At 50.6% G+C, this 22569-nt stretch overlaps 1 protein-coding gene across 3 annotated transcripts; it reads right to left on the bottom strand.

The window, feature by feature from the left end:
• Positions 1-3399: 3399 nt before the first annotated feature.
• Positions 3400-11902, bottom strand: MCFD2 (multiple coagulation factor deficiency 2, ER cargo receptor complex subunit). Of its 3 annotated transcripts, none has more exons than XM_058667984.1 (4): positions 11806-11902; positions 6593-6765; positions 5787-5946; positions 3400-3895 (listed from the first exon to the last, which is right to left on the bottom strand). In XM_058667984.1, exons 2-4 carry the CDS (start codon positions 6739-6741, stop codon positions 3764-3766), a joined length of 441 nt encoding a protein of 146 aa, XP_058523967.1. In that variant the 5' UTR covers positions 6742-6765; positions 11806-11902; the 3' UTR covers positions 3400-3763. The 3 variants fall into 3 exon arrangements, with proteins under 3 accessions (XP_058523967.1, XP_058523968.1, XP_058523966.1); XM_058667985.1 differs by having other exon boundaries at positions 11698-11828; XM_058667983.1 differs by lacking the exon at positions 11806-11902 and adding an exon at positions 7969-7986.
• Positions 11903-22569: the final 10667 nt, after the last annotated feature.

Raw genomic sequence — 22569 nt, 5'->3', positions numbered from 1 at the left:
CCCAGGGCAGTCTCAACACAGGCCTTGTCTGAGGAGGCGGCTGTCTTTCCCACACTGTGAAAATCAGGAAAGTTTGCATGACTTCTGCAGGGGGCCCTGGGAGAGGAACCCGCTGGCCCAGCTAGGGCAGGTGCACCCCGACTTGCCCACTGGGCGGCGCGGAGGAGGGTGTGGCCGGTGCGGGGGGTGGGGGAGGCCTGGGGTTGGGAGGAATAACCAGGTCCCTGCTCTGCTGCCTCTGACCGTGGCTCCCCAAGCAGGTGCACGCTCCGGCCACGCCAGGCGGGATTCTGGGCTGAAGACCCAGCGCTTCCAAAACCTCCGAACAGAGCCCATAGGCCCCCCGGCTAACCCTCTTGGTCCTGCCCCTTCAGACACAGCCACCCGGTCCCGTTTCACACCTGACCCTGATCCACAGACTCTGGGGACACGAAGAAGCATCCTAAACCTGACTCCCTGACCACCGAGGCAGGCCCACACCCTGCTCCAAGACGTCTGTTCTTGCAGACCAAGGCAGTCCATCAGCCAGCTGTGTCAGACTCCAGCTTCTCGCCCCTCCCCCTGTGAGGTGCAAGGACCCCTTTACTCTTGGCAGAACTGCGCGTCCCTCCCAGCCACCCAGTGGGGGTGACCCTCGGCCCTCTCCTCTGCCTGGGGTCCCCAGTGTCATCCCCCAAAACTCCTCAGGAGCAGGGTGGCGTGGTGGCCTGAATGCACCAAGCTTGGGAGAGGCTGGCTGCTGGAGCTCACATGGCTGCCTGTCCACCTTCGGAGGCACCTAGGCCTTGCTAGAAACCCAGGAGATTCAGGGCTTGCCTCTCTTGGGCGTCGCCCTGTCCCTTTACAGCTCTCTCTGGCTTCCCGCTCAGAGGTTTGTGACGGCTCGTTGCGGTTCTCCCTGATCAGGGGTGACTTTATAGAGCTGAAAATGAGACATATCACCCAGCAGTGTTGTGGCTTGTTTTATTTTAAGTCGTATTTATTTGAAAGGCAGAACAAGAGAGTGAGAGAGCATCCACCAGCTGATTCACTCCCCAACTGGCTACAGCAGCCAGGGCCGGAGACAGGAGTGCCCCGGATGTCCCCTGTGGGTGGGGGCTCCTAGTCCTTACATTAGCAGGGAGCAGGATCAGTGCAGGATGCTGGTGCGGCTGGGGGCAGTTTCAGCTGCAGAGCTACAACACACCCCCTTCCCCACCTCCCGGGTGAAGAGGCAGGATCAGAAGCAGCTACCCTGCGCAGCCCCTACCCCAGCTCCACACACTCCCTGGCCCCTCACCTCCTCCCCTTTTCTGCATATTTTTAAGTAGGAGCCCTACTGCTTTCCAAGTACTCACAAATGGTCTGTTCTCTCCCTTCTTAGGGAGGGTCGACTGAGACCCAGCAAAATCACCTGTCACAGCAGGTGAGAGAGACACCTTTGGCATTTCATGACCCGACTTGGCAGGACTTTGCTGCTCCCTTGAAACAGAATCCACTTGCCGTCCCATCACTCCACGTGGATGTCACTTCTTTCATGGCATCCAGACAGGCACAGGCTGGGGAGTGGTAGCTTTGCTCAGTACCACTCTTGGCCACTCACTGTAAGTGGTACTTTATCTGTTTCCTCGATGTTTCTCTTCTGAGCCTGTCTGCAGTTAACTTTTATTATTTTCTAGTCCAGAAACTTGAATTCAGCAACTTGGCTGCTAAAGATTTCCAAACCTTGTGCTGTCTTCATACAAGGCTGCCTTGTGGTGCGTGTGTTTCCATTTATGAGCTAGGGACACAGGTGCACACCCCTGACATCCCGGGAAGGTGTGGAAGAGGGTTGTGACAGATGGCCAAGGCCTCGTGGAGTGGAGGGAACAGGGTGTGCAGGACATGGCAAATCCTGCTGGGTGATGTCCCAGCCCCCTCTCCCAACCCTAGAGCTTTCTACAAGGCCAGGCAAGCAGCTGCCTAGAGTAAGCACAAACAGCACGCAGCCAGGGAGGAGGCCGCAGCGCCCATCCTGGCTGATGGGAGGTTGGAAGGACTGCCCCTCAGCCTCTCCGGCCGTGAGCCCACGCGCCAGGTCCAGTGTGGAATGAGTAAGGTGCAGGCCATGTTCACTCGCATAGGCAGAAGTCAGGTGTCATTTCCAAAATGCCAATGAGCTTTTCCCTTGGGCCTGGGAAGTTTTCAATCATGTTATTTGTGGGTTTGTTGTTGCTGTTTGGGTTTTTTTTTTTTTTTTTTGCCAAAAATAAATTTTAAACAAAAAAATGAAACTTAACATACCAGTCATTGGTTGCAAGGGGGCAAATATTATGTCCCCTCCTAAACTAGAGAATATTGCCATAATCTGAATTAGGTTGGAGAAAAGATCCCAAACTGACTTCGTTTGAGAGAAAAAAAAACATGCCCAAGAGGGGAAAGTGATGTGGAATAAGGGGCAGGTATTGCGTGGCGAGGGGCTGGGGACACACAGATGCCTGCACCAGACAGAAACAGCCACGACACACTAGGAGCAGCAGCCGGAATAGACAAAACCAACGTTCTCATTCTGTTTCATTGATCATGTATCCAGTATTCATTATATAAATCTTTTAAAATAACCAGATAGTACAAGAATAGTTTATAAGTCAGTTTTGATTGCACAAATACTTGTCACAGGAAACTCTTTTTACAAATACATAGGTTTCTTATAAGAATATTTTAGTAAGAAAAATAAGTCTGTATGCATCTCATAGCTCATTCCACACTGTTTCTTCCACTCAACCATCCCTTTGGGTTTTCCACTATAGCATGTCTGCTGTGTTCAGCAAAGCAAAGACAATCCACTGCCACTCCTCCAATACTGCTAAGCCACACACTGGTGGCACATTTACGTGCTTGATTTTCTCGTCTTTCCTGATTGGAAGGAATTCATGTCTTCAGGGCTAGTAGAGATAATTCATACAACATTCCTTCTATTCAGGACCTGGATCAGGTGGCAGGTCTGTTAAACCCTGTCTGGGGTCAGTCAGCTAGCACTGTTTATCCCTCTGGGTATCTTACTGGTTCTTCTCAGCTGCAAATATCAAACCCTGGAGATGAGAGTGGAGCACAAAGATTCATAAAGTGGAAACAGTGGCTGCTGGTGAGAGAACGCTTACATTCAAGGTCTCTCCCAGGCTAAAGACAGAAAAGCAGAGGGCAGTAGTTGTACACAACACTGAAAATCTAGGACAGGTTCATTGCTTGGGCTGGTGGTGGGGGACATTTCCAGAATGCCAGAGGCTACAGAATCCTAGACCCCATGACCATCTCCAAGCAATATTTGACATTCTTTTCAGGCGGTGGCTTTGACGTAGCAAATACCTGTTCCTCCAGCACCAGCACTCTAGCAGATCTGAGGGACAGACATTGTGTGGACCTGAAGAGGCATGACCTTTTGGCATTGGCTGTGTTCCACTCTGGTCATTCAGAGTGTGGCCACTTGGCCTGTTGTCTTACTTTTCGGGCAGCATATATTAAAATCAAGACACTGGCAGTTCTCGGCTCCAGTTACAGTACTCTTACAAGGATTCTATAATTGTGCCCACATCCAATCAGCTATTTTAACAACACTGAGGGATTAGAAAACATGCCATTCTGCCTCTCTTAAAAATTCTTGAGTTCTCTTCTTACCCAAGAATGACAAATTGCTCTCAGTTTTTACCGAAAATGCTACGACAGCGAGTTATTCTGCATTAGGGAGAGTGTTCAATCACATCTTCACAGGTCACATTTGCACGAAACTAGCAGGCAGCCCGAGAGCCTACTGCAGGGATTTGGCAAATTCCGCGTAGTCAATGTATCCGTCATTGTTCTTATCATCATCTCGCAAAACACCATCGATTATGTTAATCAGTTCATCTTCACTCATTAGTGGTGCCTGTTCGCTCCCTTCCTACAAAAATAAAAATTAGGCAAGGCTGAGCAGCACATTTTATAGCGGTTTCCCAAAATTCCCATGCTCTTACATGTCCTGAAACTCCTTCAGATGTAGCACATCACCACTTCAGGAACCCACAAACCTGTATGTCAGACACAGCCAATGTACAACAATCCAGTTTGCACGTGACATTTGCCAGCTAAGGCAAACACAATTCAAAGCAGGCCCTTGTCTATCTTAAAAATGATTGTTCATCAGGCCCAGCTGTGCTGTGGCACAGTAAGTTAATCCTCCACCTGTGGTATAAGCATCCCATATGGGCACTGGTTTGAGTTAAAGCTGCTCTACTTCTAATCCAGACCCCTGTTAATGACCCTAGAAAAGAATGAAAGATGGCCTAAGTCCTTGTGCCTCTGCACGCACATGGGAGACCTGGAAGAAGCTCCTGGCTTCAAACTGGCCCAGTTCCGGCCACTGTGGCCATTTGGGGAGTAAACCTGTGGATAAAAGATTGCTTTCTCTTTCTGTCTCTGTGTGTCTCTCCTTCTCTCTGTAAATCTGTCTTTCAAATAAAAATAAATCTTTAAAAAGACAGTACATGTTCACCAGGAAAATCGGGCCTGGACTCTACAGAATTAAAGAGTGTTGTGAGTCCACAACCCCCACAGCCATCCCCGAGAGGAGCTCACAGCCCAGGTCCTCCCAGGGGGGCCTAAGTACAAGCAGGTACGTGGTAGACAGGAGGGGCAAGGCAATGCCTGCCAGCAGAGCCTGTTGTGGACCTTCGCTCCCACAGCAGGTGCAGGGCTTACTGAGCCAGGCACTAAGACCACTTCTCCTTGGCTGCTTCCTTCTTTGCTATACCTCTGCACCCACCCCTTCCTCTCATGGCCACCACAGCCTCACCTGCCCTGACTGCTGAATGCAAACCCTTCCCCCTACCGCTCGGCTGCCCACAGCAAGGCAGCCTCCCCAAATAGGACCACTCGCCCATGGGAAAACCACTGGCACCCCTAGTGTCTTCAGAGCAAACCCCGACGGGCACTCCCAGTGGCTCACACATAGGTAGGATCACACCTGCCCAGCTCTGCCTGGTTTCGTCTGGAGAAGGCGGTGTGGCAGAACAGGGTGACATTAAATCTGGAAGCACAGGATTTCGATCCCAGTTCCCTTGCATGGAATATACTAGAATAGTAACAGGAAGTGCCCACCTCCCACCCCCTTGACCTCTAAGCCACTCACAGGTGCTTCAGAAACCTCAGCACATTGAGCGGTCCCACAGAAGCCCCTACTGCCAAGTGCCTTCGTTCCCAGACTCACCACTCTTTTTTTTTCTTTAAAGATTTATTATTATTGGGAAGCCGGATATACAGAGAGAAGGAGAGACAGAGAGGAAGATCTTCCCTCTGATGTTTCACTCCCCAAGTGAGCCGCAATGGCCGGTGCTGCTCCAATCCGAAGCTGGGAACCAGGAACCTCTTCCTGGTCTCCCACTCGGGTAAAGGGTCCCAATGCATTGGGCCGTCCTCGACTGCTTTCCCAGGCCACAAGCAGAGAGCTGGATGGGAAGTGGAGCTGCCGGGATTAGAACCGGCGCCCATATGGGATCCCAGGGCTTTCAAGGCGAGGACTTTAGCAGCTAGGTCCCAGACTCACTACTCTCACCGAATGCTCTCCTGCTCTGCAGAAATGCCTACAGCCCTTGCTACAGATAGAGACCCTGCCCCCACGTATGCCTCAGCAGTGCCCTCTGACCCCTGGGAAGGAACAGACAGAGCCGACAGAACCAAGAGGTGAGGGGACAAAAGCATTACTGACACATACAGCACCCAGACCTTCAAGACAGAGCCTCCACTACCACGCGGGGCCCTCCCAGCCCTGCCTGGCGAGCCACTGCCTGACCCACCTCCTTGTGGACATGTGTGATGGCAGTGGAGAGTTCTAGGCCATCGAGCAAGCCGTTGCCGTCATAATCATGCATTTTGAAATAGTGCAGCTGCAGTTCCTGGGGTGACATCTCCGCCTCTGGCTTGTTGATGACGCCTTCTAGATGTTCCAGGATATGCCTAAAAAACAACAGTCAGCCTCAGAAATGGGGGTCACGTGGAATCTGCCAGGACCTGGAGAAGCCTGCAGCCCAGGCAGTTCAGGAACACAAGCAGGCCCCAGGGGGAGGCCACGCTCTAGGACAAGCAGGCTGGGTGCACAGACAAGGCCAGAAAACAGCAGGAGACTGTTCCCTGTGTGTGCGGGTAGACCTATGGGCTATCAAAACAAAGCAAAACAAAATCTATGCTTAAAAACACTTCAAGGAGAGCAAAATAGAACATGTGAAGTTCCCTGGCCTGGAACAACCCTGGAGTCAAGATCGGGAGGTGTCCGTATGCAGAGGGTGCCCTCGGAGTTAGCAAACTGGCCACAGACTGCCCTACTCCTTCCCAGTGTCCATCTGCGCACAGGCTCGGGAGGCTGCCTCCCATGTGTGAGAAAGAGAGCCCGTTCGGAGAAATCATTTATCCCAAGATCCTCCTTCTGTGTGTGATGATGAAAACAGAATACCTGATTTACAGTAGCTCTTGGGGAAGAGGGGGAATCGTCGAAAACTGCCAAGCGGGCATGGAAAAAGGAGGAAAGACAAGAGGACAGAGGTGCCTGGCAGCTGGCTGTAGTGACAGGAAGGCTGCAGGACCACAGCAGGGGCTGGATACGTACTCTTGGTCGTGCACCGTGTTCTTATCCAGACCCACGCTGCCCGAATGAGAGACACTGGCTGCCGGCTCCTCAGCTCTGGCGCCTGGGGTGCAAACGGCCCAGAGCAGCCCACACAACAAGGGGGCTCTGAGCAGCTGTAGGGACGTCATGGTCACGGTCACGGTCACTGGTACCTAGGGGCAGAGAACACAGAGCACCAAGCTAAGGTTTCTTTCAGACTTGACACAACAGGCTCCTAGCAAACCAGGGGAGCAGCAGGGCTGGGAAGGTCAGTGTGTCCAGCTAGGCCCAAGGCCCAGCTTGGCACTGGATTGCAGGGAAACCTCCGTCACTCAGATAGGGGCCATGGAGGGAAGGGTGGGGGACATGACATTCCCTGAGAGCTTCCCATAAGAGTCCCCAGAGCACTACGGAGGGCAGAACGCAAGGTGCACTGAGAAAGGAGGAGCCCTCTGGGAGGCCAGGGGCAGGCAGTCCCTCTGGGTGAGGGAACATCAGAGCAGGCTGGCGGACACGGTGGCCCTTGAGCTGGGCCTGGACAGACATGTGCGGTTGGAAGGACTAAGGGAAGGCTGGGAGCCAGCTGAGTGAGAAAGCAACCAGAGCCTAGAGGGAGGGAAACATACATGGTGGACAGGTGGCCAAGGCTGGACAGACTGCTAGACATGGCTCTGCATGCCAGGCCGGTGGGCTGGCCTTTCCTGAGGATGAATGGGGAGCCGCTGATGACGCATGACGGGCAGATGAGCTCAGAGCTTGGCTTACAAATGACTCATCAGAAAGCACAGTGGGGCAAGACCAGACAGGCCCCTGGGGGTGAGGGAAGTGGGAAAGAGGGTCAGCTCCAGGTGGGCAGCAGTGCACACAGAAAAGGGGATGTTGGCTCCTGTCCTGTCTGTGTCCCAGGGCTGGGACAGCAGCGCATACCTAGCTACAGCAAAAGCCACGCAGTTACAGAGTCAGGATCCCATGGCAGGGGATAGGGGCAGTTAGTCCCAGCAGAACTCCCCATCAAGCATCAGGCAGGCCTCTCATCAGCTGGCTCAACTCCAAGTTCTGGTCCTTCCTGGGGTTTATGGACTAACTAGGGCAGATTCTGCTGGATGGCCCAGGTGTGGCCACAGCACAAGCCCCTGGCAGTCAGGACCATGCAGAAAGTGCGACCACTCCCTCCAGCACCCAGCTCAGGGCTGCTGAGCTGCTGCTTCTCCATGCCAGGTCTGGGACTGGGAAGCAGAACTGTTACAGCGTCCTCCTCACCCTACCTTCTCTGAGGGCTGAGGGAGGGACCTGAAGACACACACCTGATGTGGAGAGAGAGCCCAGGAACCCGCTGTACCCACAGTGGGTTCCTAAAGTGGCCGATGGCCACCAACTAGAATGTGCACCTTGTATCAGCTACACCATAATGCAATCTCTCAGGGGAATGCTCTACACAGAGCAAATGAAACAGCAGCCTGTGGGAGTCTATAAAGAATAATTCATGGATATACAATAAAGCGTGCCTGTGTCATACATAAACCAGTGACTAAACACAGATAGCAAAAACTATCTTCAGGGGTGAGCATTTGGCCCAGCACTTAATAAATCCAGGTCCTATGCAGGAGTGCCTGAATTCCACATCCACTTTGGGCTCCTGCCAAGGCAGTCCTGGCTTGAGTACTCAGCTCCTGGCTTTGGCCTCAGCCAGGTTCACGGGCATCTGAACAGTGAACTAGCCAATGGAAGCTTGCTCTCTGTATCTCTCTCTCTCCCTCTCAAATAAATAAATACATCAACCAATCAATTTTTTAAAAAGGAGGGGTTGTAATTTTCTTCCTTGAATAATTTTATTGCTTCTAGAATCACTATTATAAACATTTCTTTATACATATAATTTTTAATGTGTCTATCTCATAATTTAATTCCAAAATTATATAGATGCGGGAAGAAAAAGGTTCCCAGTTAATTCTTATCTCCAAAAAACAATTTAGGAAGAGCCTGAAGCTATACTTCCAATTTACCAAATAAAAGTGGGGAGACCTTAACTTGGTCACTGCCCTTGCACTTGGTACCCAAGTCATCCCAAGCAGTCAGCAGCCAGGGCAGAGCACCTTGCTTGGAATACACACTTAGTGCACATACTTAGTGTATTCTGGGGCAGGGCATCTAGCTCCTCTCCAGCTCTTTCCCCAGCAAGCTTGGCTTTGATGTTCCACCTGCTGCTGGCTGCTTCCCTCCCAAAGGTTCCTGTCCACCGCTGATGACCATGACCTGTGAAACAGCCTAGTTGCTTCTCAATGTCCCTGCTGGACTGGGCTGTCAGGGAGCAGGGACTGAATCCACCAGGCACAATGTAGAGCACCAAGGCGGTGGGTTTCTAGACTGTGTGCATGGTCCCGGGGTAAATGGGGAGGAGGGGTGACCACCTTCACAGACAGGCTATCAAATTTTTATGTCAGTGTAATCGAGGGTAGCCATGTTCTTTAGGAGCCATTCGTCAGGTGGTTAATTGAGCTGAGGGCTCATTGAATCCATGGCATTGATGTCTTCTACCTGCTAGGTGGTGCTTAGTATATCAAAAAGGGGCGGGGAGGAGTATGTGTGGGGGCAGTGGAGGTGTCCTATTCAGATAACACCAAAAAGCAACCAGGCGATTAACAATAATATGTAACCCTGGGTCCAAATTATTATTTCTTTCAGAGAAGAACCAATGATTTTGGTTTGTTATTGTAGGTTTCTAACCATTGGAACATAAGAAAAATCAAATCCATACACACACAGGAGAGAACCCTCCCTGCCATGAGCCCCAACAACACACACACTGCACTAATGACAATGGCTCTCACTGCCACCTGACAAGCTGGGAACGGTTGAAAGGAGACACAAGTTCCCCACTCTGCTCAAAGAGCAAGTTGCGTCACCCAGTTTCCAACCACTGACCTCAGGGCCCATGGGTAAACAACCTGGAAGATAAGCTCCAGGGCTTTCCAAGCCTACAGGCCTTCTCTCAGAAACTAAATAAATTAAACTAGGTTGGAGGTTGGCTGTGGCATAGGAGGATAAGCTCCCATCTGCAGTGCTGGCATTCCATATGGTTGCTGATTTGAGTCCCAGCTGTTCCACTTCCAATCCAGCTCCCTGCTAATGCGCCTGGGAAAGCAGAGGAGGATGGTCCAAGTCCTTGGGCTCTGGAAGCCACAGAAATTCCCGGCTCCTGGCTTTGGACCAACCCAGCTCCAGTAACTGCAGCCACTTAGGGGGTGAACCAGCAGGTGGAAGATCTCCCTCTGTTTCTCTTTCTGTAACTCTGCCTTTCAAATAAATAAATGAATCTTAAGAAGGGAGGAAGGAAGGAAGAAAGGCTGGACAAAAGCCCCAGGAAGGAATGATTTTCTGTGGAGACCACAGAGCACAGCCCAGGCTTTGGACACCTCTCATCTTCTCATGAGACGAGGCTCAGGTCGCAGGAGGGAAGCGCCGGGCCATGGTCAGGTGGGGTCCCCCAGTATCCTGACTCCCCTAACTCTAAAAGGGCTCCCTCTGCTGCTCAAGCAGCCTCTCCCTGCCCACAGCCTTTGCTCCCCCCCACCCACCCCATTACCTGCACATCAGCCATCTTCCTCCCAAACCCTGGGACTCTTTCGGCCTCCTCTGACCTCTGCAGTCTCTCACACTCGCTGGGCATTAACAGATACCTCACACATTGTTCTCCCTTCCTGTTTTTCCCTTTCCCTCTGCTCTAAGGACTGCAGCTCTGCCTTCTCTGAACTTCACTCACCCTACTAACAGGGTTGGCATGTTGGCATGTCTGAATCAGGACCATGAGTCCTGGCACTGCGTTACTCCGATCACAGAGGATCTGGCCTAGGCTGCACCTTCCCTTAGGAGCTCTCCCCCACCCCAGCGGTTTGGCCTGGGCCACCCTTCCTGCTCATTGTGTCACTAGTTCTTTTGGAGCCAGCCAGCCAGCCAGCCAGCCAACCAGCCAGCAACTGCTGGCAGCTCCTCTCGCAGGCAGGGGGCCCTGGGTTAAGAACTCAACCTCAACGCCGTTACACCACCCCACAGATCCAGACATTCTGTGTCCCAAGCCAATGCCAAACACAAAGGCTCCCCATTCTCCACTGGTCCCGGGCTGAAGAGACAAGAAAAGAAGCAGGCTCCTAAGCCAGCAGGTTCCACGTCTGCAGGGGCTGAGAGCTTGAAACTGGGTTTGCAAAAGCAGGCATTCAGCAGCTTGATCTGAGCGCCCATGAGGGTAGCCAGCACATCTCCTCCACACAGTGATCGCCCGGTAACGTGCTCCATGCACTGGCACAAGAATGGGAGCCAGGGAGACCACCTCACACCGTCATAGCCTGGGCGGGAGGGACCACCAAATCCATCTGCCCCAAATACACGCAGGAAGGATGAGAACAATTATCTCCCCCCAAAGCACAGCATATGGTAACTGACACTTAGGGCTGGAAGGAAAAACAGGGAGATAAAGAGTTTAACAGAAGCAGATGAGTGTCAAGAAAAGGACAAAGTGGACAGGTGACAAGAGCCTGGGCCAGGGCATGAATGCCCCATGGGAACCTAGTTAGGCATTAGCAGACTTCACTTCAAGATCTTGCTTCTGGTCCCCTGTGAAGAGCTAAAGGATCAAGATGGGACGCAGGGGGACAGGCAGTGATCAGTGAGGAGCTGTGAGAGGCAAAGGTGAAGAGCCTGCGTGGAACCCCGCGACAGATGTGCATAAGTGAGAAAGACGCGTGGGTGTCAGGGGTGGGCACACAGGTGGGTGACAGGACCAGACCCCAAGTAGCAAAACGAAAGGAAACCAGCTTCCCCACTTGCCTACTCCCTGCCCGGGCAGGGAGGGCCCAGTCAACTTCCCAGCCCACAGGTTGGGACTCCTCCAAGGGGGGCGGAGGGGACAATCCGAGCAGATGGGACATATCGCCTGCGGCCGCGGGCTCCCAAACAGAACCACCCGGCACAGCTGGGCCCTCAGGCAGATCCCGGGGTCTCCAGGGTTCAGCAAAGAAGACAGAAGCCGGCCGGATCGAAGATTCCAATCCTCCCGGCAGGACACAGGCCCAGCTGCTAGCCGGAGAAGGCATACCCCCAGGGCGGCATACCCCTGCACCCAGCCTCTCCAGACGACCACCGTGAGCCCGGAGCCCAAAGGATCCGCCGCGCTCCCGATCCCGGGCCCCCCCCACCAGCCGGGGCGCAGGTCCACTCACGCTCGCTGCCCCCGCCGCGGACGCGAAGCCCTGCAGCCTGAGCCTCCCCAGTCCCGGTCCCCAGAACGCCAGTTCCCGGCTCGCTCCGCCCCGCGAGCCCGCCCTGCGCACGCGCGCTCCTGCCCGCCCGCCTGCCCATTGGCGCCACTGGGCCCGCCCCGTGCTGGGCGGCCGTCTGCGGGGACGGCTCCCGGGAGTCCACGTGTAAAACAGCTTCTCCGGCCTTGCCCAGGATGGGCCGCTGGAGGCCCAGGGGCCCTCGAGGGTGCCAGGAGAAGCCCCCGGGACCGTGAGGCGGCGTGGGCAGATGGGGAGAACTCCAAAGCTGACTCAGGGTCCCGCCTTCACCTCACCTGTTCCGGTCCCTCGGCAAGGGAGACTGCTCATGGACGTCCAATTCCTCTGCTTGACGGTGCGACTGGAAGACTCTGGAGTTGGCCTTGAAACTTGGGCTTGTAAGAATGACCTGCGTCTGCCTGCTGCATCCCCCGGGCACCTTCAAGCTATGGTACCCCCTCCAAGAAGCGTTGGGCGATCCAGTTCCAATACCACCTTTCCTGCGCAGTTCGTGAAACCAGTATTCACTCAAGAGAGAAGACAAAGCACTTTACACTGCTCGACCCTGCCTCTGGACACAATTGTCACTCACTTGGAGGATCGCTTGGACACAAGTCCTCGTTGAATTTAGGACTGCAATTTTTAAAAACCTTTTCTGGCATGCGTGGCAAGGAAGACACAGCCCACTTTCACGTGCACTTGAATCAGGAGAGAGAGAGAGAGAGAGAAGAAAAGAGTAGCCAAGTAGGTAGAAGACCCAAAACAGTCTGCTTTGGATTATTTGTTTAAGATTAGAGTTACAAAGAGTGAAGAAACAGTTTTCATTTGCTGGTTCACTCCCCAAATGGCTGCCATGAGCTACGGCTGGGCCAGTCACCTGGAACTCTCTCCAGATCTCCCACCTGAGTGGCAGGGGCCCAGGTAGTCAGGCCATCTTCCACTGCTCTCCCAGGTGCATTAGCAGGAACCTGGATCGGAAGTAGAGCAGCTGGAACTCAAACTGGTGTGCCGGCATGCTAGGTGGAGGCTTAAAAGACTGCACCACACTGGCGGACCATGAAGTCTGCTTTTATTAAATCGGTGCCGTGAATTGGCCAAGACCAGTGCCCTTGAAGCCTCCTTCACTCTTCCATGCCATCAATTAGCCCCCTCCCAGAGGAGGGAAAAAAAATCCCAGGACCTCCAAATGAATCCTTGGAGACTCCATTAATTCAAGACCCTTCTCCATTCCTTCCTCTGTAAACTGGGCCACTTTGACCTTGTTTGTTTATTCTGCCCTGCACCGGCCTGTCATCAGTCTATCTTTCCATTTGTTCATTGACTCAATAGTTGAGTCACATTTCTTAAGAGCCTTCTATATCCAAGGCGCTGGGCAGGGAGCTACCAGAGATGACAATACAAGGGAGACATAGTCTCTTCAAGTAGCTTAGCACTTATTCCATGGATTAAGTGTCCTCGTGCAAGTTAGCCAGGGCCTCCATTTTTCTGCAGATGTTGTCTCCTGGTATCTCTGGAATTAGCAGTGACTGCCCCTCTACCAAACCGTTCCCTACAGCGTCTGAGCTTGCTGTCTGGTTTCTTCCCCCACCGAGCTCCTCATACTGCCATCCCCATGCAAATCCAGTGGTCTCTTTGGCGGTTGTTTTCATTTGACTTGTCCTCCCAATGGTATTCATCGGTCAATCGCCCCATTTAGAAAGACTTTCTTCCCTTGTTTTCTGACCTCGCACATCCTAGGTCACCCTCCTACCTCACTGACCCGTTTTTGTTAGGTTCTTTTACTGGTTTCTCATGCTCTGCTACACCCATCAATCAACAATGAAAATAGCAGGGTTCTTTCTTGACCTTCCTTTGTCTGCCTACTCACAGTTTGTGGCTTCGTTCAGTCCCATGCTTCAGGACTTTATGAACTGCATTTGTGAGCAGCTGAGTACAGAAGTCACCTCTGCGTAGGACCTGTCCTTGGAATTCCCGAGTCCTCAGTGACTGCCTGCTTGACATTTCCACATGGAGGTCTAACTGGCCTCCCAGCATGGCCCCCCAAATCTTCATGTTCACCTCTAAACTTGCGCCTCTCTTGGTCATGTTCTTTTTAGGAGATGTCAGTTATTCAAGTTGAAATCCAGAAGCTGCTCTTGATTCCTTGTATTGCCTTTGCCTTTTGAGCTAATCCTAATACAAGAGACAGCTGGATCAAAAACTCTTTGCCTAATAAAAGAATTTCAAATGTGAGACAGAATACTGCCACTGGACCATAGCACTCCCCTAAGCTGCTCCCTGCCACACCCTGGGCCGGCTGGGACATGGGCAATTTATAATTTACAGTTGCAGGTCTGCGTCACCTCTCATCCATCCACACAGGAGTCCCATTTTTGTTCTTCAGCCCTTCTCACACTCGTAGGCTAATGAATGCCTGTCTTCCTACCCAGCCCTTCAGTCAGTTCTGTTGATGCTGAGCCTGTTATGTCTTTGCACTCACTGCTGCTGCCATTCTGAGCCTAAGGAGCCATCCCTGCAGTGGGACAGCTGAGAGCTTCTTCCCTGTCCTCCCTGCCTCCACCTCTTCACTCACAAAGCTGAGTGAACAGCCACCTCTGTTGAGTTAGGGGGTGTTCTGTCATTTGCAGTTAAACCCATTCACAATGGCAAAGAATTTGGTACCAAAAGCAGGATGCTAAAAATATGTGCTAAAATATGGAACTGGAGATTGAGATAGCCATTGTCAAAGACTATTCTAAATTGGAAAGTTGGTGATTCTTATTAAGCACTGGTTAAACTGTAAATCTTGCTAGCCCTTAGGTGCAGACTGTATGCCAACCAAAATTGTATTTTAGGAGCCTAATTGTATTGGTTTTCTTTCTCTCTCTCTCTCTCTCTCTCTCTCTCTCTCTCTAACTTCTGGCAGTCTCCGTCAAAGGAAATGAAAATTAGATGAGAAATGACTGTTCTAGAGGCCCATGTTGTGGCACAATGCATTAAGCCACCACTTGTGACATAGATATTCTTTATTGGATTGCAGATCTGAATTCCAGCTGTTCTGCTTCCAACCCAGCTTTCTGGCAGCTCCAGCAACCTGCCAGTGTCCCTGGGAAAGTAACACATGGTGGCCCAGATGCCTGGAGTCCTCATATGAGAGATACAGCCAGGGTTCCAGATTCCTGGCTTCAGCCTGGCCCAGTCCCCCCAGTCATTGCAGCCATCTGGGGAGTGACCCTCCCAGAAGACAGATTCTCTGTATATATGCCTTTCAAATAAATTAAGTAAATCCTTTTTTTAAAAGAAAGAACTGATTTGAAAGTAGAAATTAAGAAAAGAACTTGATAAAAGAGTAAGGACTTGGCAAGCCAAGAAAAAAGGAAGAGGCCACCTGGTGGTTGCCAGCTGCCTATGATATAAAGGATCTAAGGGCCCTAAAATGCGAAGCCTGGCTGGGTTGAAATAACTGATTTACCCTAAGTGCTAAAGCTGAAGCCAGCTCCAGTAGAGGAGAAAGCGGCTCTATCAGGAGAGGAGACGGGCCCCAGGGAGCAAGATGAATTCCAGCTGGCATTTCCTCCATTGCTGCTTTACGCGTGTAGGAGATGAAGCACAGGTAAGACCAAAACTTCAATTTATACTTTGAGTATTTCTTTGACTTTTCAAAACTGTATAGGTACATTATTGTTTGGAAAAATAAATGAATCACTTCTCAACCTTTTGGCTAAGATCAAGTGTGGAAAACAGAAAGGAAAATATTTTCTCAAAAACCATCTAACCCCCAGCTGCAGGCAACTGCCCAGGTTGCCTTGTGCCTTGGAGAAAAGCAGCCAATAGCTGGCAGGCATTCCGGGCCTGCTTAATGCCAAATTTGTGTTAACTATACCAATATGCCGGCATAGTTGCCTATTCTTACTGCACTCCCCTCCCCGTTTTTAAAAGATATGTGGGGAAGCTGGGAAATTCCACCCCAGCTCCCAGGTAGCGGGACTGCAATTGCCTGGAGAAGGAGGGGAGGTCTGGTGACATATTGGAGTAGGAATGGCTGAGGGCATATTTGATCCAGTGGGATGACCACAGGCTAGACCCACAGGCTAGACCCACAGGCTAGACCACTGCACTTGCAGGCAGGTAAGGGAGCTGAGACAGTGGTTTGGAGAAGGAAAACTGGAGGCCTGTCTGGGTCAGGCCAAGGCACCTGTGCACATGGGAGACCTGAGTTGAGCTAAATAGTGTTGCTTGGCATGTGAAAACTGGGGCTGGGAGGTATCTGTGGCTGGGCTATGCCACAGTACCAGCCCATGAGTGTAGAGCAGGGGGTGCACCACATCAGCCTGGGCTAGAGCACGCACCAGAACATGGGCCCACATCTATGGGGCTGCAGCAGCCACTGGTTTATGTGGAAAACTGGGAGTGGTGACAGCCCACAAAACTCACCTGACAGGAACTCACCTGACACTCATGGGTGCAGGGGCTTGGAGAAGGCCAGACTGGGCCACGCTGGAGCACCCACTGGTGTTTGCAAGAGCCAGAATGGGTGTGGGAAAGGCAGTACTAGGCTGTGGCACCTGTCAAGTGACATGAAAGCCATATCTGGGTGTGGGCCATGCTGGGCTAAGCTATAGCACCCATCAGTGAGAGCCAGAATGGGTGCAGGCCAGTCAAGCGAGGCCACTTTACCCACTGGTCAGTGCCAAGACAAGGGGCTAGCCATGTCAACATGGACAGCAGTACCTGCTGGCACATGTGAGATCCGTTGCTGGGCCTGGTAGGGGAACTGCAGGAACTTTCCTGCTAGGCTGCAGGTCCTGCTGGTGAGTGTAAGAGCTACTGTTAGAAACATATGGTTCCCTTGCCAGGCATGTTCCTAGTCCTGGATTTTGCAATTACCAGAGGGTGCTGTGGTCCAGACTGATATGACTGTCACCCAGTCCTGGGACTTGCCAGCTAGTGCTGTAACCCAGAAGTTCCCCTACTAGTCTCACTTCCAGCCCTGGGTCTTGTGCATGCCAGATGTGCTGCAGCCCAGTCTGAGATGGCCCACCCCACTCTCAGCTCCAGCACTCATTTGAATTGGTGGGTGTGATAGCCCAACCTGGCCCAGCCTGCATCCAGTCCTGGCTTTCACTCCAGCCAGTGTGTGCTGAGAACTGACCTTGCCCAGCCTGCCCCCAAACACAGCTGCGGTGTATACCAAAAGGTGCTGTAGCTAGCCTGGTCTAGTCTGCTTCCAGCAGTAGCTCTTGCATGCCCACATGGGCATGCATCTTTATCAACTATGTAAATAATATTTTTTAAAAAGACTTTAAAAAGACACATCTAAAGATTCCAGACAAGTTGATTATGACTTCTTATACATGGCACTGACTAGATATCTAAGACATGACTGAAGGAATTGCATGTCCTTAAAATCTCAAGTCTGGTCAGCAACCATCTGTAGTCATGTAACCCTGTGGTAATCCCTGGGCCCTGAAACCCTTCCACATGGAGTGAGGCAAAAACGCATGCTTTCTGCACAACCAGAAAACAGGACAAGAGTGGAGCTTCCAGACTCCAGCTGAAAACTTCATAAGCTGCCACGGAAGACAGTCTGCTATGCCAAGACGCAGAGTTGGATGTGCTTGATGGATTAGGATTGAACATCGTAGAGTATCAGTTCCCACACGCTGTGTTTCTGCATGGAAGCTAGTATTGTATCATCACACTGAAGCTCTCAATGTGCTTTCCTGCAGCCCTTAAAAAAAATGGAGGTGTAGCACACAAGAGAAAAGTGCACATTTAGAAAAATCAAAGAGTATAGTTCAGTAGCTTTTAGAAATTGAAATAGTAAACAACCAGTATCCAGATCAAGTTATGGAGTGTTTGGGGTGACCTCATCTCTTTGCAGACCCTCTGGGCCCGAGTCCTGCCTCTGCTTGTAGTCCAGCTTGTTGATAATACGCATCCAGAGAGGCAGCACGCAGTTCAGTGCCTGCCTCCCACATGGGAGACCTGGCCTGGGTTCCAACTCCTAGTCTTGGCCTGGCCAGTCACAGCTGTTGTGAGCATTTGGGGAAGATTCTCTCTCTCTCTCTCTCTCTCTCTCTCTCCTCTCTCTGTCTCGCTGCTTTTGAAATAAATAAGTAGGGGGCCGGTGTTGTGGTGCTGGCTCATTCCTCAAAGAGAAGTGCTAGGACATGAATGCAGTTTGTCCCCTTTGAAGCCATGTGGACATTTGATTGCCACGGTGGTGTGAGAACGTGGGTCTCTAAGGAGGTTAGGTGGTGGGGAGGGCTCAGTGCCTTACTTACAGGAATGACTTGACGCTGGAAGGGCTGGATTAGTGATGAAGAATGAGTTATGACAACACAACTTGGGCCTGGTGTTTCCTCTGCCCAACCCATGCCTGTATGTCCTTCCTCTTCCTACCGTGAACTGAAGCAGCGCTGAGTCCTTGTAGCACTACCCCTAGACTTCCATTTTCATCTCCCTTTCTTCTCAGTTTCTTTCCTTTTCTCTCCTGTGCATGTCCACAACTGAGGCTTTACACAAAATTTTTTTAAAAGGCAGGAAACACTTTCCCCTGCTTGCTTTTGCAAGTGACTCAGCTCTAGACATGATCCATAAGGAGAACTTGAGACGCTTTTCTAATAAAAGATATAGCGGCGAGTGTGGACCTTCCTTTCCGAATGGGGGGTGTGGCAGTTCAGCAGGCATCCTCCCACTGTGAAGGAAAGTCACCGGGGATTTCAGAAGAAGTGTCTCAGGGCCATGGAGCTGCCGAACCACCACCTGTAGCTACCTGCAGGTCTTGCAAGGATGGGCTGTAAAGGGAAAGGAAGAGAACAAGGGGGAATGGGTTCTGGAAGGGTTGTTCATAGGACACAGGACCTTGTGTAGACTTAAATTATTTGAGGAAGAAGCCAGTAAAGAGAGAAGACATCAGAAGGGCGGGACAGCTTCCCTCGGGAGTTCCAGGCCCTTGCCCATGATGGGTTATTTCCTCACACATTTTGGTGATTGTGAATAGTGAGCTCATTTCCAGTGGGTTTTATCTATTTGGGAGAATCCTCTGTGGCCTGGGTTGAGGATATATTTCCTCCAAGAGATTATGTTTATGCTTCAACTGCCTTGATATACATTTTAAAGCTATCTTTTCAACGTGTGGGTCCCTGCAGTAAGTAGTGTAGGACTGAATGAGGGTAGATTACAAATACAAATTCTATAAGGATTTTTTCTTTTTTTTTTTACTGAAGAATATATGTCCAGAAACAGTGCTTCCCTGTCGTCTCCTGTGCATCTGTGTAAGCTTTATTTCTGGTTCATACTTCAGCCATAGAAAGTCCAGCCCTCCAAATGTCCTGGCTTTGTGTAAAATCAACTAATGTGTCTCTTACTTTTGTTAACACCAGGCCTCTTCTGTTGCTATATGTTCATTAACTCTTAAATCTTTTGTATAGCAAGTTAAGCTGCCACCTGCAATACCAGATCCCGTAACAGAGTATCAGTTCAAGTCCACACTACTCTGCTAATGCACCTGGGAAAGCAGCAGAGAAAGACTCAAGTCCTTGGGCTTGACTGCCAGTCACGTGGAGAGCCAGATGGAGTTCCAGGGAACCTGACTGCAGCCTGCCCAGCCTCCACCGTCGCAGTCATTTAGGGAGTAAACCTCACATGGATGCTCCTTGTTCCACTGTCCCTCCATCCCCATCTCTGGCTCTCAGATATATCAAATTAAGGAACAAGACAAATCCCAAAACCCTCTGAGTCCAGATATGAGCTGTTGGCCTAGTGAGACGTCAGTTGTATGCCTGAGTCCCACATCAGAATACCTGGTTCAATTCCCAGCTCTGCTCCTTATGCCAACATTCCTGCTACGGCTGACCCTGGCAGGCAGCAGTGATGGATCACCTAACTGTGCCATCCACATGGGAGACCTTCCCCAGTGCCTAGCTTTTTGTGGGCACTGAGGACGTGAACCAGAAGATAGGAGCCCTGCCCCTTTATCTGTCTGTTGGTCTCTCAATTAAATAAAACATTTAAAAACATTCAGAGTCCTTATAAAAAAGTAAAACCTTGTGAACTTCAGGAAAGTCTTAGTGTCAGCTTATCCAATGTTTCCTCCTCCCATTTCCCACCAAGCGGACTTCCTCATTTCAAACAACAAAAATTTCCCTTTCTTGTAAGCTAAGAGTTCCAGTTTACTAAAAGTTCGGGTTTTTTTGTTCATCATTTCAGTATGCTTTGAAATAAGTGAATATATTTAATGAAGTATAATAACATTCATAAATAATACTTATATCATTGATACTTAAATATGATGAATCTATTCCTCTTCCATGAAGAAAAATATATTCCAGAATATTTTGAGCTCTAATGTTTCTTATTTAAATATTCATTTTTATTTGAAAGGCAGAGTTACAGAGAGGTCTTCCAGTCACTGGCTTACTCCCCAAATGGCTGCAATGGTGAAAGCTTAGCTGATCTGAAGCCAGGAGCCAGGAATCTTCTCCCTTCGGGGTCTTTCATGGGTGCAGGAGCCCAAGGACTTGAGCCATCCTCTGCTGCTTTCCCAGATCATTAGCAGGGAGCTGAATGGGAAGCAGAACAGCCAGGATTGCAGGAGTACCCATATGGAATGCTATGTCATAGGCAGAGGTTTAGCCTACTATACCACAGCACTGACCCCAGGTACCAATGTTTTATTTTTTGGCCAGACAGACAGCGGCACCTGCCAGCATGAGTGTGGGCTAGATAGTAGAGTTGGTTGCATTGAGCTAAGCTTAAACACCCATTGACATGAATGAGAGCTAAATGCAAAGTAGGACAGACTGGACCAGTCTATTGAACATACTGGCAAGCACAGGAACCAGGGCTTGGGGAGAGCCTGGTGAAGGTTGTTGGGGGTCTCTCCGACTAGGCTGCAGCTCTTACTGGTGTATGTGAGGGCTCAATGTGTAATGGGCAGGATTGGGCTGGGCCACAGTACCGATTGGTTTATATAAGAGATGAGGCTGGAGACAGAATCAATCCAGCAATTGCAGCTAACAGTGTCTGTATAGGCTGATGTGGGTAACAGACTGAGCTAGACCCCATACTGACAAGCACACACGAATTAGGTCTGTGATCACTTCATACATGGTTTCTTTGGAGATCCCCCCAACTGAACTGCTGGATTCAGAACTCCAGCTCTGGGGAGAATCATAAGATCTATAGTGTGACCGTGGAGTGCATGTGTCAGAACTGGGTCTCCTCAGTGGCTTAGATGGAGCAGCAGATGAATACCCAGAAGCACATGGAGGATATGGTAGAGGACATCTGTAAGAGGACATCTGGTACCAGTGCAAAGGAAGGAAGACAGAACAAATTGGTCAATTACCCCAGCCAAGTGTTGACATCAAATATCTGGGTGAATAGAGACTCTAAGATGGACTAGGTTGGCCAATGGACCTTGGAAGGATTTCCCCATCCTTGGATCAGCGAGAGTGACAGCCTTTTGGAATTATTGAAACCACTCAAGCAGAACCCTTGGAGCGTGCTCCACATCGGGGGACCCTGGGATGAAAGCAGGGTGGTCATTCCCCAGCCCTGGGTACTGAGGCGGTTGGGAGGCTAGGTGCAGCTTCCTTCCCTTCTCCCCTCTTCCCCCAGACACAGGAAAAAGAAAATGTGCAAACAATGGTCTCAACCACTGTTCCCTAATCCTTAACCTTTCCTGTCCTAATCAACTGTGTAAACATCATCATCTAAAATAAGATTTGTATAAAGAAAAATAAATAAATACACTTTGAGATTTATTTATTTTGATTGGAAAGGCAGATTTACAGAGAGAAGGAGATACAGAGAGAAAGATCTCCTGGTTCATTCCCCAAGTGGCTACAGCGGCTAGGGCCAAGCTGATCCAAAGCCAGAAGCCAGGAACTTCTTCTAGGTCTCCCATGTGAGAAGCCATCCTTGACTGCTTTCCCAGGCAGGGAGCTGGCTGGGAAGTGGAGCAACCAGGGCACGAAGCAGACCTGCATGGGATCCTGGTGCCTGCAAGATAAGGATTTAGCCATTGAGCCATTGTGCTGGGCCCAATAAATCTCCCTCCTCTTTAGGTCAAGGAGTTCATAGAGAATGGAAACAAGCTTGGAGGTCTGGCAGTGGAGGAAGGCGTCACCAAGTGGCTGGGGCTGAGCTGGGCATCTGGTGCTGTCAGGAACGTGGCATCCATATGGCTCATTAGGCATACACTATAGAGTGCAGTCTGACTCGTCACACCATGGAAGTCTTGCCACGTCCAGCACAATTCCCATGACTCCCATGTTACTCTTCAAAGTCACATCCACTGTGTACCCACAAATAATCATTCTTTCTGAAGTTTTTCCAGTTAACACTGTTCCAAAAACAATCAAGCTCGTTCTTTGTAGACAATGAGGGGGAAAAAGCATGTTAAAAGGAATTCTGTTTTTTTTTTTTAATTCTTTGTTTTTATTTGAAAGGCAGATTTTATATAGAGAGAGAGATTAGGAGAGACAGACAGAGGGAGAGATAGCTTTCGTCTGCTGGTCCATTCCTTAAATGACCACAACAGTCAGAGCTGAGCTGATCCAAAGCTGGGAGCCAGGAGCTTCTTCTGGGTCTCCCACATGAGTGAAGTGGCCAAGGCTTTGGGCCATCCTCTGCTGCTTTCCCAGGCCACAAATAGAGAGTTAGATGGGAAGTGGAGCAGCTGGAACATGAACTGGTACCCAGATGAGATGCTGACAC

Source organism: Ochotona princeps, chromosome 8 (genome assembly GCF_030435755.1).
Source record: "Ochotona princeps isolate mOchPri1 chromosome 8, mOchPri1.hap1, whole genome shotgun sequence".
NCBI lineage: Eukaryota > Metazoa > Chordata > Mammalia > Lagomorpha > Ochotonidae > Ochotona > Ochotona princeps.
This window is presented reverse-complemented; position numbering and strand designations above follow the sequence as displayed.

What these genes read in the sequence shown, in the direction of transcription:
- MCFD2 (XM_058667984.1), bottom strand. Translation starts at nt 6,741, where the DNA reads ATGACGTCCCTACAGCTGCTCAGAGCCCCCTTGTTGTGTGGGCTGCTC. An exon ending in AACACGGTGCACGACCAAGA is followed by an intron (nt 5,947 to 6,592) that starts GTACGTATCCAG and finishes GTTGTTTTTTAG; the next exon opens with GCATATCCTGGAACATCTAG. An exon ending in TCACACATGTCCACAAGGAG is followed by an intron (nt 3,896 to 5,786) that starts GTGGGTCAGGCA and finishes TTATTTTTGTAG; the next exon opens with GAAGGGAGCGAACAGGCACC.